Here is a 15,607-nt window from a genome sequence, read left to right on the forward strand (position 1 = left end):
CTGTTGTTTTATTTCCAATCGTCTATTTCTGGAAGAACAATATTTCCATCCCAAGCAGAAGTTTCACATTGCTTCTCTACTGATTATACATGATCGATGTAGATTGATTCAGCTCGATCAAAGGATAGCTGCCAGGTTGGTTTATTTTCTAAAGTTTGCTATGTCTACTGGCATCTTCCCGATTCTTATTGATGTCTTGGTTAGTCTCTTCGCTGGCCTTTCCTTCACAGGCTCCCGTCTACTTTGTTGATAATTGTTGTTTTGTCAACAATCGGGCATCTTGGCATAATCTCGAGCAAATCTCTTCATTGCTTGTGTCTTGTTATTGCTCTGTTGCAGAAACATGAGGCTAAGGTGTTGGTTTATTTTCATAATTGTTTTTGCTCGTAGGAAGAGAAGAGAGGTGTCGTTATATTGGTGCAATTGCGAACCTGGCAAGCCCAGCGAACCAGATTGTATTTAATATGTCAGGTTAACCCAGCGAACAAGCAACCAGACTGATTTTTTTCCTCTTGGGTTAACCTAGAGAAACAGGTCAACTCGGTTTGCTCTCTACCTCTATTATACAGGTCCTCGGTTATTGCCTTGGGTTCATTATTTGCTAACTGTTGTCAGCATTGGTTATTCTGATGAAAAATTGAATTTCTTGGAAAACTAAGCACATAGTGGCCCCAACATCTTATTTTCATTTGATTCCCATTACCCTCCTATTATTTGGAAACCTTTCTCCTACCATCCTTTATTTGACTCTCACTTACCTCTTTGGCCAGTCCTTTTTGGAACATTGCTTTGATTGGTCCTTTATATACATGGGCATTTTTAAGCCCTATGAGACTTTTATTGGTACCCTTGGGTCTTTTATCTCTATCTTGTGAATGACAGGCATCACCCACTTTAATGATTATTATCACTATATTTTTTCAAAATCATGTTAGGTTGGTTTTGATTTATCATCCATTTCTACTCAGTTTTGCTTATCCTTGGGACACTGTTATAGAGGAGCTTATTACTATATCAATGTTATTTGTTTCAAACTAGGATCACTGTCATTACCTCCTAACTTGAGGTGGAGTGTTGGAATACATGATATAATTAGGATGTCATTTATGTAATTAGTTTATATTTCTCTTATTCACTCTTACTAGGGTGAAGTTATAATTATTATATTATACTTTATTCCTTTATAATTAGAGTTTAAGGGGGAGAGTTTGGACACAAGTCCATAACCTCATTCTTTCTCCCTTTTTTTTTCTCAAATGTGTGTTCTTCTTCTTTCTCCATGAGGTAATCCATGGAGTCCTGAAAATCAACAAATATAAAAGGTAGTTTTCTAATGTTGGAATTCCATCTATTTAAGTGATTTCTTGCAATTTTTTGAGGATCAATGATTGTTACAATATTTTCAAGTCCTCTCAAACTCTCAATCACATTTGTGTGCCATCAAATGTGAAGGAAAGGAATCCACTTCAAGGTTTAAAATTGAGCTAAGCACATATCTTCTTGAAATAATTGATTTTTTTTAGGTTTTATGGTTTGCTTGAGTTTTCATATTTGACTCTTACTAGGAGTAGTTTTATGGTAGTTTTAAAAATTCATATATCTCACTAAACGTAGACTTTAAAACATTTCTTAAGATTAATTTTTGAGCAGCTATCATCTTGGTATTATTACATAGCATTACATTATTCCACTTTGATCTTATTGTTATAATTTCACCTAATTAGAGGCAAATTGTGTTACATTTGAAAGCAAGGGATTTTTTCATTGTGACACCATTTACGACAATGACCATACATAGACTTCGCATTATGATTAAAGAGAAAGGCCCTTAGACACAAAACTTCCCTTTCATCAATTGTTAGGCACTTGATTGGGCCGAAGCCGCAAGTGGGAAATTGGTATAACGAGGGGAAGTTCGATAGGCATTAAGTAAAGTGTTTTGTTCAAGTGTAACAAGGAGTAGGCTTGAGTAAGTTTAAAAATATTTTTTAAAGTTTTAACAAAACTCATGCAAACACATGCACTACACCAGACTTTTATAGTGGGTCACAATTACCATCTCAGATTGCTACTCCACTCCCAAGGAACTCTTGATTTAGAATTAAAAGGTCCACTATGAATATCCAACTGACATCTATAACTAACCTCACAAATTCAATTACAATACCTACCCAAACACTTTCGGACTCATGGCCAACAACTCTAGGTAGGGACACCTAGATCCAAAGGCACTTGTAAAAAAATTACGGCAAGTCATTCTACTTTAATTGAATTAAGAGCAAGGATTTCTTACTCTACAATATTACACCTGAATTTGAAGGTGAAACTATCAATTTGATTTGCAGTGCTATAATAGATGTTAATCAGAATAGAAATTTTTATTTTAAAAATAAAATCTCAATATCAATAAAAAAAATTGAAACACTTTGAGAAAGTTCTCAAGAGATGTTAAAATAAACGTAGTTCAAAACGAGTTGAAAATTCAATTTCATATTTCAAAATCAAACCCTTTGACACCACTTGTATTTGACAAAGAAGCTTTAAAAAATTCATGGATAACGTTCTAATCAAGCCTAAACATGACTTGGGTATTTACAGGGTAAAATTTGAGTTCAAAAACTAGTTGTTGCAAAAAAAATCAGGCTTGTGGATTGCTTTTGTCAAAAATCTAATGAAAATATAATAAAAATATGAAAAAATAGTTAATAAATCTTCTAGTGTGGTTTTCACTTTAATAGGTCACTTTCATAATTTGAAGACCTATAGAAAAAGTTATGGCCTCTCGAAGATCTTGAATTTCCATATTTACAGTTTGGGATCAAATCCTTTGGTTTGAGGTTGAATCTTGGTCCAACGACTCTTTTGAGGGTGGAATCCTCTGTTTGACTCATATCTCATATTTTTAGCCTCCTATAGGGGTCAACTCCTTTTTGTAAGGGTAGAATCCTTAATTTTTGAATAGCTTAAGTCTGGGTCGATTCCTCTTGATGTAATCAACTCCTATATATTGTTTTTTATATAGGGGTCAACTCAAATAATCTAAAACTTACTATAACTCAGGTTTGATTCCTTGTTCATTGAAACTGGTTGTATGGGTTCGACTGCTTCCATATGGAGTCAACTCTTTTTTGTGATTCAATAGAAGCTTTTGATCTTAACTTATTGCTTGCATGCTTGATTCCATGTCTTGATTCCATTTCTTTCGGTCGTTACTTGTTAACAACTTTTCAAATTTATTGTCCTACCTTTTATGTTTGTGTTCAACTTCATACACCTTGGCTCAACTCCTATTTCCTGAAGTGAGAGATTGAATTTTTTTTCATACAATAGGCTTTTTTTTTGCATATGTAGTTGACTCCTCTGATGTAGACTCAAACTCCTTTTATAACATTTTCAAATTGAAGCCACTCTATTCACACTTAAAGCAAAATCATCAAATGCCCATGTTTGATATCATCAAAATCTGGGTACAGACAAAAGTCTTTGAGCTTTTACTCTGACTTGTTACCTTTATAAAAAAAATTGGCTCCCCCTTACTTTGAGACATGTTTATTTTTGAAGTCATTCTAAATCATCAAAATAGGCACAAATGAGATATATGCAAAAGAATTTTGATTCATGTGAGTACTATGTACAAAAGAAGAGTTGGAAGCTCTTGAGTTCAAAATTTTAAACACCCGTGGGTGAAGGTGGACCTGAAGTAGAAGGCTGACCCTTGGGGGGACTGTCTAATGGAAATCCCAAATGCTTTTGTTGAAGAAGTAATGGCATATCTTGTAATTAAGTGGTTAAGTGGCATATTTTGTATTACTTTGTGTTTTAAGTTCTTTTTTCTCATTATCATGTGATAGGGTTTGTACTCTTCGTTATAAATAAGAAGTGTTGGGATGGCATGCTCATTTCACACAAACTCCTCTTTGTTAAACTCTAGCTCTCTCTCCCTTTCCATACTCATGCTCTCCTCCTCTGAGCCTCTTCTCTCTTTCTTCTCTTTTGTTGTCCTTCATCTCTTTTCTTCTCTTCTACTCTAACCTTCTTTTAGATCATGTTTTACATGTTTCGCACCAAATGACTTTTTGTATTGGATCGGTCATGGGTTTAAATATCTTCATTGAGTTAATTTTGATAATAACAAATACTTAAAAATTAAATGAATAAAATTGATTGAAAAATCCTAGAAAGAAAAAATAGTAGAGCACCTCTATGATCGAATACCTCTCCGACCGGCTACAAGATAAAAAAAAAAAAAAAAAAGGTATTTTTTGGACTTGTTCACCCTAGACGTCTAAACAACTAGGCTAATAAAGGCTTAAAGGGAAACGAAGAAGCAAAAAATCATTCTATTAGACAACTATTGTTTGCAAGATAGGAAAGAGAAAAGCTTTTGTTGAAGCTCACTCACCTACATGTCCGAGTTGCTTGCCCAATGAAGGCCAAAGAAGCAAAGGAGAGAAACAAACCCGGCTAAAGAAGATCGTTTGAACAAATAGATTCCATCTGAACAAACATGGGAGAGAGTAAATATACGGTAAGTAACCGTTCGACAAGCTAATGAAAAGACCTTAAGAAAAGAAGAGGAATACCTCATGAAGAGCATTGATCGGACCACAATAGTTCAAACGGTTCATTCCAAAAACTATGGTTTCACCGTTAAATTATGTCATTCTTTACATAAAAGAAAGATTTTTCTAACACTTAAAAATTACAAAATTCCTCTTTTTATATCGTAATAGGAAAATCACATATAAAATAATTCTTACCCCTATTTATCCTATTTAATAAGTGATACTTGAACTGCTCCAAACGACCCAAAGAGACAAGTATCACTTGTGCGATTTCCCATCGTTTGGACGGGGAATCCTTTTGAACTCGTAGCTGTTGATATCAACCTTCTCCTGTAAGGCCTAAAACATAAATCTCCAGCATCAGTAAACTAAACCGAGGCAACCAACAGCTGATAAAGAGTCAAACAGCATAAAAGAGTCATAGTTAAAATCTTATACCCTGAGCTCTTCTTCTAATGAAATCTTCTTTGGTTTGTAGCCCTCTACAGCCCCTGTCCTTGAAAGTGCTTTTGTTGTTTCAATGATCGCCCATTCCTGATCATCTTTTACCTTTGCCACTTCCTTACTGAACCATGCGTAAGCAAAGCATTTTAAGTACCAAGTACAGCAGTTATACTTTGAGCACTAAAGATCCACAAGGCAACAAGAAAATAGATGCTTTAAAATCCATAATAGGACTCAAAAGGACTCCATTAAACAACTTCGCCCATTACAAAAGGAATGAAAGATGAAGGGTGAATCAGTCTAGCCTCAAGTGCACAAAGTATAACACTAGGTAGAGAATAAGGTTTAAACCACTCCACGTCAAGGATGTAAAATTCAGAAAACCAAGTCTTTCGTAAAGGCAACTATAAGTTAAATGGAAGAAAAAAAGGAATAAAAAAAAAACTAGGAACTAGTAGAAAGGCATATCTGATAACACCAAATCAGAATGTTGGACTTTGCAATTTTGACCATCAGATGCATTACAAACAGTTCCCTTCTTTACATTTTCCCATGAATCATCTCTAAGATTGTCGAGTAAGATTCAGTTGAAAAAAGCATTGAAAACGTGAATAATCATTCACTATAATATTGAAGTTACAGCCCAAAAAATGAGACCTTAAACAAGATTAATTGCTATAGTCAAACAGTTCCCTTCTTTACATTTTCCCATGAATCATCTCTAAGATTCCCGTGTAAGATTCAGTTGAAAAAAGCATTGAAAATGTGAATAATCATTAGCTATAATATTGAAGTTACATCCCAAAAAATGAGACCTTAAACAAGATTAATTGCTATAGTCAAACAGTTCCCTTCTTTACATTTTCCCATGAATCATCTCTGAGATTCCCAAGTAAGATTCAGTTTAAAAAAGCATTGAAAATGTGAATAATCATTAGCTATAATATTGAAGTTACAGACCAAAAAATGAGACCTTAAACAAGACTAATTGCTATAGTTAATAACTTACCCGCCTTGTAAGAGATGAGCAAGGCCAACTGCCCCAAACACTGTAAGTGAAATGAATGGAATCCCATATCTCATAAATGGAGATTTCCGGCCCCATCTTTTAAAGCGTGAAGCAGAACTTTGAATCCTATGATGGGACGCCGCTAGCTCCACCTTCTTAGGGGAATTTGACATTGTTTCACTCATTGTAACTACTCTATATAAACCTGCATTCAGTCTCATCATCCCATGAATGATAATAAGAGAAAATAAACAGATGTCCCAAACTATGAGTTAAGGAGAAAAAACTCTGAGAGAGAGATAGAGAGAATACTGACCAGCAGACTTACTATGCAAGAATAGAAGTTCAACAATCTTTCAGAGGTTAGAAAGCCTGCTACAGTAACTTGATCCAGGTTACAGATCATCAGGCTTTATCTTCGGACCTTAATATAAACACAATAGGAAATTGCACCTAATTACTGCATAAAAGCCCCAATTTACGCAAAATGCCTGCAATCTCATAATGAACCTATTGTAAGTGTGGTACCAGCTTTCATTTACTAATCAGTATTACATCAGCCCTCAAGGAGGCTTGTTAGCCATTTAATCTACAACACTGAGAGCCCGTGACGTGGTGCACTAAGGCCCTACATGGTTTAGGAGAGTATTGAGAGCAAAGAAAAGAAGACGAGAAATACAAATACAAATAAAAAGGAAATAAAATGAAATCAGGTTTCTTTTTCCTAGTTTAGGGAAGAGGAAAAAAAAGACAAATATCATTTCTCTTGCTTAGATGCACATAGAAAGTGAAAAATAAAATAGGAAGAGCTGAAAATATTAAAAAATGTTAAAAAAAAATCTAAAAAACATAAAAAAAAAAAAAAACTGTCCATTACTAGGGAAGGCTTCATACATGAACATACTTAATTTCTAAATGCCATGTACTTGTGGAGGACCCATTATTTCCAAAGCCACATTTAGATGGAGATAAAGGCCATAATCTCACAATGCTGGCATTCAACCAGCAGGCTATGAGGAGTCACAATGTATTTACCACTTGAAGAACAGTCTCAACAAAACTCTAAACTATTTGATCTTCCTTAATACCAAGCTTCAAGCTTTGCTGATTACAGTCATAATTACTCAAGATAAAAGAACTTGTTGTCAACCAGCACGATGATGGAACCAGAGACAAATGGTTGAATGGTACAAAATAGGCTTACGTGGTCAATATGATAATATATAGTATCCTGTTTTCTCTTAACATACTGCATTTCTACTTATTTACCTTGTAAAGTACAAAAGTACCAATATAAAGAGTACGTAGGTGGAAGATAAAATTGCAATGGAAAATAACGAAATCCCAAATTCAAGTGGAAAATAAGCAAATCCCATATTCCAGTGGAAAATAAGCAAATCCCAGACCTTATAAATGTACTCAAATCTTAAATGAGCCCTGATCTGAAATTTAGATCACTTTGTACACTGTGACAGCATAATAGCTAGATGGGTTTGACTATCACCAACAACAGTCATTCCATCAGTCTCTCTATCATCCAAATGCCACCAGTTTCATTTCTAACCTTACTTTTCAGCATAAGGGATCACTCACATCACAAGTTAAGTAACTGCTACAACAAACAATGGATTCATCTCTTTATTCAATTAATGGAGAAATCATTAACTACAGTAAAATGCTCTTTTCAATTTTCACTTTCCATCTTCAATTCCGAAATTTATCACAAACACACAAACAGAGAGACTTGTAAGCCATCACACAGAATGCAGTGGAAAAGACTGAAGAAAAATGACCAGAGTAGCAACAATTATGCCAACTTTTGTAGTAAGTCTTGAAACAGAATCCTGCAATAAAATGTTACACAATTTTGAGAAATCCACAAACCTACAGGTATAAGTTTGGTCCACACCTCAATTCCAACCTTCTCGACTTTCAACACTGTCTCAAAATATTAATTCACAGCCAATATTGTAAAAGCAACCATATATAAACAGAGCCACCTTATCATTTATGTCAAATGTACACGAGAAGTGAGCATCTATTGTGATTGAATTCTCCTTAAACGATACGCAGCCTATTTTCAAATTCTCAGTTGAAGAAAGAAGAAACTAAACCTTCGAAAATGTTGGATTGGGCTGTAGCAACAAGTTGGGTTATAACAAACTTGTGCAGGTGACAGGGATGATGGGATGCACGGACAGGTTTAAAAGGAAAAGAACTGGCTTCTAGAAGAGAAGGGACTGACTTTTGAATGTTCAAACTGAAACTCTGTAAGGGGATGTTCCAAAAGGAAAAAGGCGAGATCACCGTTCTTCTTTATTTCCTAACTTATTTTTGCGTCTATCAACTCCTGTCAAAGATAGACAGATAACGAGAGAGCGGGTGAGAAAAGTACCTGTAAGCCGGTGAAGTACGGACAATCGTCCGATGAGGAGCTCCTCGGCAGCAGATCGAACTAGGGAACGACAAGGAGGCCGATAAAATTTTGTGAAAATATTTAGAGGTAACACTCCTTTTTAAAAGGTTTTTAAATTTGAAAAAATTAAGAACCTATTTACTCCCATAACACCACTATTAAAAGGAAAAGGAGCCCTAGAAGTAGCCGCAAACTGTGCCTCATTGTTAACACACAAGAAGGAGATTCGGTTGACCTGACACTAACTTGAGCCAATGGCATCGAAAAATCTAGTGTTTCCATCGCCCTTAGCCAACCATCTGAAGTGGGCCTTCTGCTTCTACAGGATACATTCCAGATTAGCAATGGATTGGAGCTTAGCACGAGGGACAAGCCATCAGCTGGTGACATGCCTGTAGATTCTTCAGCCTCATCAAGGCAGTAGCGAGGCGGGAAGCAACCCATGTTTTTAGGTCTCCTTTTAATGAGATTGAAGGAATCAAAGTCACCATCCGAAATTGTGTCGTGAGCAAATTACCCACTTTTCCCAAGTTGCGAGAACCTTGCAAATTCCTGTTTGGTGCGCCATTTTTTAGTGAAGTAATTTTACAGTAAATTTGTTTGGCAGGAAAAACTTTGGTTGGTGGAGAAATGATGTATCACCTGAAACTATAGAGGGTGGGTGAAAGGACTGATGCAAGAAATCCAGGACATGCTCCGGACACTGTCATATATGTGTTTGTTAGGCCTCCTTTTTTTATTTATTAAAGAAAAAGATTAAAAAAGCAAAAGCAGAATCTCTCCAATTGGCTCTCTTCTTCAACCTCAAGTCTCCTTTTTTTGCCTGGCTCGTGTTGGGTTTTTTTGAGAAGGGAAATCATCAAACAGTTCAGACTTCAGATAGACAGCCGATATTAATGAAACACGTGTAAGGAGTGCAAAAGCGCCGGCCGTAGATTCCGGTGTTGACGCGTGAGGGCACATTTCCTTAATTGCGTCAAGCTGTTACTCGGGGAGATCGCGCTGGCTGGCATACCGACCCGCCGCCGGCCACCTCCCTCGTCTCTACCACGGTCAACCCACCGGAATCTCCCCGAATTCCCGACCTGCGCTAAATTGTGGGAGTTTGGATGGAATTACGACTCCTGAATCCGAGTCGATGATCCAACTCAGCGATCTCCTTTTCGCTAGAAAAGAATCTTAAGTTCGAGTTTTCTTCGCCGTCTCCTCTCTGTCCGACACTTTTGCCTACTGGAATCCATTGATTTCCAGTAACTTTCTCCCCTCTTTTCTGGTCTCTCCGTCCAAAACAAATTTATAAGCCAGACTACCCATCTTTTTATGTTGTCTATGCCAACTCAACATCGGCCAATGCCAGTTGGTTGCCAATCTCTAGATCGAAGCACCCAATTCTCGGATTTGCCTCTTTTTCGTTTTTTCCTCTGTTTTTTTCTTTTTTACTCGGATTTCTTAATTTTAATTTATGTATCTTTATTTAATTTCTTTCATTAAATAAGGAAAAATTTTGATTATTATTATTCTTAAAAATAATTAATAAAAAAGAGAATTTAATCATTATCTAATTTTTATTACCTATTTTTAGAATATTAATAAATAAATTCTCATTTTTTTCTAAGGGTTCTAAACATGAGGTTGGTTGATATTTTTAATATTTAATTTATTTAAAATTAACAAACAATATAAATTAAAATTAATTGGTTTATATGGTAGTATATATTATTTAATAATTAATTAACAGTATGATAATAAAATATAATATAAAATAATAATTACAAAATAACAATTCTAACAATAAAATAACCATTTTAGATATTCTATAATATTTTTTATCATTTTTAATATTTTAATATTTTTAAATTTTATTTTAAATTAGTCTAATCCGAGTCACAATGCAATGGCGGTGAGGGCAAAAGACGACGTCAGTCGTCAGTGAAGTGAAGTTAAAAGAATTTTAAAAGTAAACGTATTGCCACGCGGCGGAAGACGATTGGACATGAGGTGTTAACGTAGTCAACTCCTCGTAATTGTTAAAAAAATGAAGAAACGCTCTCTGCTTTGGCCTGAGTTTTGATCTCTCTGCTGTTTAGGAGTGTGGAGATCCATCTTCCTGTTTTCTCTCTTTCTTTGCTTTTCCAGATTATTTTAGTCGAGAGGAGCGAACAAAAGAGAGCTCCGCTCTGGATTCATCGTCACTGCCCGTGTCATTTTCTGAGAAATTTTAATCTGGATAGATACTGGTTTTCAGGAGACGAGTGACGAAGTAATATTCGCTAACGCCTCACCCGAAAAATACTATTTCTTTTCCCAACTCAAAGCTTCTATTCCTTCTCAGAGCTAGCTCGGTTTTGTATCGTAACACATGGATTTCGACGTTAAATTCTCTTTTCTGTCATATCGGACAGAAGAAGTATATGGTTGTAAGATGGAGAGAGATATCACATAAGTGCATGATTCATGTTCGGAGTTCGATGGTAAGTTCTCCGTTGCCCTTTCTCTCTGAATTCTTCAAACTTTCCTTCTCCATTCTTTCGCGAACACGGCTTTCTCATGTTTTATTATGAGTTTGCCAGGTTCTTTTCTCTGTTTCTGTTTTTTGTCTGAGATCATGACTTATCACCGGCACTCGTCGGTTCACTTTTCTGTACATTTTAATCTGTCTTTAAGTTCTTCGAATCCAAAATTTTGAATCATTGCCTTTTAGATTGCTATTTTGAATCTGTGATGAGATCAACATTGTTCTCGTCTCTGTTCTTCCATAGTCAATTAAATATCTTGAGATGGATAGTATCGAAGGAACTGCTCTTCTATCCAATCGTTAAACTAGGCTTCTAATTCGGGTCCTCTCTAGACGGATAGATTTTGGTTTGTCTGACCTCATTTTCATTTTCCGTTATGTTGTCTGAAGATTTTTTTTCTATGTTGCGGATCTACATTTTTTGTTCATCAAGTTCATCTCAGGATAAAGAGGTTTGGATTCAGAAGTTTCTCAGCAACTGATGCTGAAAGCCTGAAAGAAAGTGAATAGGACGTTTCAGGAGATTGGTTATTTCAGTCTTCTTTTAAATTTTTTGTAAATTCTGTTTGCAAAAATTAGGAGATCAGCATTGCATTATTGAAAAGAGTCGGTTTTCTAAATTTGGAATACAGACATAGAGAAGATCACGAAAAGAAAAAGCCTCAATATTTAATTCTACGTTTTACCTTTGACCTAAAAGCAAGTTGTGCAGCTTTCCTCACTATAATTCACAAGATTCCTGGTAAAAGTAGCTGTGAAAATTGCTTTTTCTTCTTGTGGTTGAGTGGAGATTGGTGTCATTTACTTCTGATCTTATATAATCGGCCAGATTTACTGAAACTGTATTGTCTTTCATGGAGCAGAGAAACCTCAAACTGACACCGCCTGAAAATTGACAGAAACACCATGGCTTTTGGTAATTCGAAATCCGTCAGGTCAGCTTCTTGTTCTGCTCTTAATTGGACTTTGGGAATTGCATGTAATAGTTCTCGCTTTGATCATGGGCGAAATTTATTAGATATCAAAAACTTCCTTTTTCTCTGTCAACTGGTTTGGATTTTGAACAGATTCAAAAACTAATTAGACTTGATACGGCAGATTTCGAGATGACACCGAAGTTTCAAACTTCAGTACAAACAGAGCAGATAACTTGGTCAAGCTCATCTACAAGATAGATGGGACAAAAATACCAGAACCTAGCTCAAAGAAAACCCAGGCGCCAGGAAGAACAGGGAGGTCCTTGAAAGCCAAAGTACTCTCCAGAGTCTTCTCCGAGGATTACGAGAGAGTGAAGAAGAAGATCTTGGACCCGCGAGCTCCATTCCTACGTCGATGGAACAAAATCTTCCTAGTAGCATGTTTAGTTTCTCTCTTTGTAGACCCATTATTTTTTTACTTGCCGGGTTCACAAAAGAGATCTTGTATAGATATAGAAATCCCCCTTGAGGTTGCCCTCACTCTCATACGCTCATTAGCTGATATCTTCTACATGGTTCACATCTTCGTTCGTTTTCGAACAGCATATATTGCCCCTTCCTCTCGTGTATTTGGAAGAGGCGAACTTGTTATCGACCCTTCAAAGATTGCTTCCAGGTATTTGGCAAAAGGCTTCTTGATCGACCTGGTGGCTGCATTTCCACTTCCACAGGTGCGGAGATAGATTTTCCTTGCTTGAAAGTTGGGCTCTGGTTTCAAATATCTTAAATATATGAAAAAATTTCCTTCTTCTGTTTTCAGATCTTGATCTGGATAGTGATTCCCAACTTAAACGGCTCCATTATGACCAATACCAAGAATGTTCTCCGTTTCAGCATCATTTTCCAGTATCTTCCTCGGCTGTTTCTGATCTTTCCTCTATCGACCCAAATCGTAAAGGCGACTGGAGTGGTGACAGAAACAGCTTGGGCAGGGGCCGCATATAATCTTATGCTTTACATGTTGGCCAGCCATGTGAGCTTCGCTCTTACATTCTCTACCTTAATTGATTATTGACCCACTTTGGATTCTGCTTAGATCAACTTGTTTTTCTGGTGTAAATTTGAAGGTCCTGGGAGCCTGCTGGTTTCTGTTATCTGTTGAGCGCCAAGAAGCTTGCTGGAAGGAAGTCTGCAGTCTGGAAATCCCATCTTGCCAGTACAGATTTTTTGATTGCCGGGTGAAGAGTGATTTGAGGGAATCCTGGTTCAAATCAAGTAATATCACAAGTTTATGTGATCCAACTAATAGTTTTTTCAAATTTGGTATCTACGAGGACGCAATAAACTCCAACATCACCTCGTCACATTTCTTCAGCAAGTATTTCTACTGTCTCTGGTGGGGGCTACGAAACTTGAGGTAATTATCATGTTAGAACTTCTTATAGTAAATGATGAAGTTATCCTCTTTTTGTCAATTCATAGCTTCAACCGATTCGTTAATTTCTTCGATCAATGATTCAGCTCTCTGGGACAGAATCTGTTCACCAGCACTTACATTGGGGAAATAAGTTTCGCAATTGTGATAGCAATTCTTGGATTGGTGCTCTTCGGATTGCTCATAGGAAACATGCAAGTACGTGCTTCTAGCCTTCTAGCCAAAATATGCTATTTCCTGCGTTCCTTGTGCAATCTTAGAACGGTTATGGATACCAAGTGTTAAATAGGGATAGTGAGTACAAAAATCATTTTGTTTTTATTTTGGGATGGACTTTGAACCCAACTTCACACCAGGACCTGGTTTTGGATTTGTGGACTTGTTACACGAAATTCTGCAGATTCTGAACTCTTTAACTTCTCCTTCTTCAGTATCAATTAAGAAATGGATGCTCTGGTTAAGCGCAACCTTCTCTTTTTTGTCTTCTAAAAAGTAATTATTTTGATTACAGAAACGTTTAGGATTTTTCACCACCTCAATTACTTCTTCTATCGCTGCAGACCTATCTCCAGTCCACGACTGTTCGACTGGAAGAGTGGAGAATCAGAAGGATGGACACAGAGCAATGGATGCGTCACAGGCAGCTCCCGCAAGATCTCCGGCAATGCGTGCGGAGGTACGACCAGTACAAGTGGTTGGCCACTCGAGGGGTTGACGAAGAGGCTCTGCTGGAAGGCCTGCCCTTGGACCTCCGCCGAGATATCAAACGCCATCTCTGTCTGGACCTAGTTCGTCGGGTAAGCTTGCTTCTGATCTGAACAAAATCGACGCGTCATTACCCCAGAAAATAAACTGAACTGATATGTTTTATTCAGGTGCCACTATTTGATCAAATGGACGAGCGAATGTTGGATGCCATATGTGAGCGGCTAAAGCCGGCACTTTGCACAGATGGGACGTGCTTAGTGCGGGAAGGTGACCCTGTAAACGAGATGCTATTCATCATCCGCGGCCACCTCGATTCCTACACCACCAACGGCGGCAGGACGGGCTTCTTCAACTCTATTCGTATCGGCCCTGGGGAATTCTGCGGAGAGGAGCTGCTCACCTGGGCACTGGACCCTCGGCCGGGCGTCATCCTCCCATCCTCTACGCGCACTGTCAAGGCCATCTCCGAGGTCGAATCCTTCGCGCTTATTGCAGACGACCTCAAGTTCGTCGCCGCGCAGTTCCGCCGTCTTCACAGCAAGCAGCTCAGGCACAAGTTCCGCTTCTATTCCCATCAATGGCGGACCTGGGCGGCCTGTTTCATACAGGCTGCCTGGCGCCGGTTTAAGAAGAGGAAGCTCGTGGTAGAGCTAAAGTCCCTGGAGAGCTCCGGCCAGGCATCGCCGGAGACCGCGAGCGGGTCTGGGGAGTTACCCCCGGCCCGGCCAATAGCTGTCTACGCAGCAAGGCTTGCGGCGAGTACTCGGAGGAGCGGAGCCAAGATTAGTGGGAATGATTCCGATGTCGTTAGCTCCTTGCAGAAACCGGCCGAGCCAGATTTCACCGCGGAGGAAGAAGACTGAAGGTGGCGGAGAGTTCCATTGCGTGGTTGTTCGGGCTTACACGAGAGCGTGTAGAGTTAAGAATGTGTAAATGTCTAATTACTTTTTCTAAACATAAATGTGGTTATTCTTTGCTGTTTATTTAGTTAATTCATGCTACATGATCCGTTTGTTCCCAAAACTTGCAAATGAAATGCTTAATTTTATATTTTATATACTTTTATATATTATAATAATATTTTATATTAAGTAATTTATCCAATTTTATAATTTTATGATATAAAATATTGTTTCTATGATATCATACGAATATTAAATATTATACAAAATATTATTAAATAAATTTAATAATTTTCGTTTTTAAAATAGAAAATTGTTGTTTTTTTAGATTTCATTATATTTATCAACTTCGTATTATTTTTAGAACTATATTATATTATTTTATATTATTGGTAAGATGAGAACAATATAGAAAATTTGATCGAGCACAAGTTTAAATAAATATTATTGCTAAGGTCAACCCTATTTGTTGCCATCTCGTATATGGATTTATAAAAGCCAAGTCAACTCGACTTAAACCATGGTGTTACAGCTAAAAATTGGAATCCATCTCGGGTTCCTAAAATTCTATGTTGGATGGAGTCACATAGAGACTCGGGTGTGTGGCTTCCATGGAATGAAAGGGCGAGCTTGGCCCTTGATCTGACCAGCCCTTTCCCCAACTTATTCGGCAGAGTCACAAGTTGACTTGTGGAG

At 37.3% G+C, this 15,607-nt stretch overlaps 2 protein-coding genes across 2 annotated transcripts; one reads left to right on the forward strand and one right to left on the reverse strand.

Annotated features, from left to right (window-relative positions):
* Positions 1-4,562: 4,562 nt before the first annotated feature.
* On the reverse strand, positions 4,563-8,846 carry LOC137962677 (uncharacterized). Its single transcript, XM_068809685.1, has 5 exons — positions 8,670-8,846; positions 8,414-8,473; positions 6,019-6,213; positions 5,004-5,130; positions 4,563-4,904 (listed from the first exon to the last, which is right to left on the reverse strand). The coding sequence occupies exons 1-5, from the start codon at positions 8,822-8,824 to the stop codon at positions 4,824-4,826; spliced, it is 618 nt and encodes a 205-aa protein (XP_068665786.1). The 5' UTR covers positions 8,825-8,846; the 3' UTR covers positions 4,563-4,823.
* Positions 8,847-10,807: 1,961 nt separating this feature from the next.
* On the forward strand, positions 10,808-15,017 carry LOC137962021 (protein CNGC15b-like). Its single transcript, XM_068808717.1, has 8 exons — positions 10,808-10,905; positions 11,813-11,884; positions 12,048-12,597; positions 12,687-12,899; positions 12,994-13,283; positions 13,388-13,499; positions 13,862-14,098; positions 14,177-15,017. The coding sequence occupies exons 2-8, from the start codon at positions 11,856-11,858 to the stop codon at positions 14,870-14,872; spliced, it is 2,127 nt and encodes a 708-aa protein (XP_068664818.1). The 5' UTR covers positions 10,808-10,905; positions 11,813-11,855; the 3' UTR covers positions 14,873-15,017.
* Positions 15,018-15,607: the final 590 nt, after the last annotated feature.

The sequence above is a fragment of the Aristolochia californica genome, unplaced genomic scaffold, assembly GCF_029961685.1.
Source record: "Aristolochia californica isolate CCGP_79_NKW_82.1479 unplaced genomic scaffold, dmAriCali1.0.hap1 SCAF_4, whole genome shotgun sequence".
Classification (NCBI taxonomy): Eukaryota; Viridiplantae; Streptophyta; class Magnoliopsida; order Piperales; family Aristolochiaceae; genus Aristolochia; species Aristolochia californica.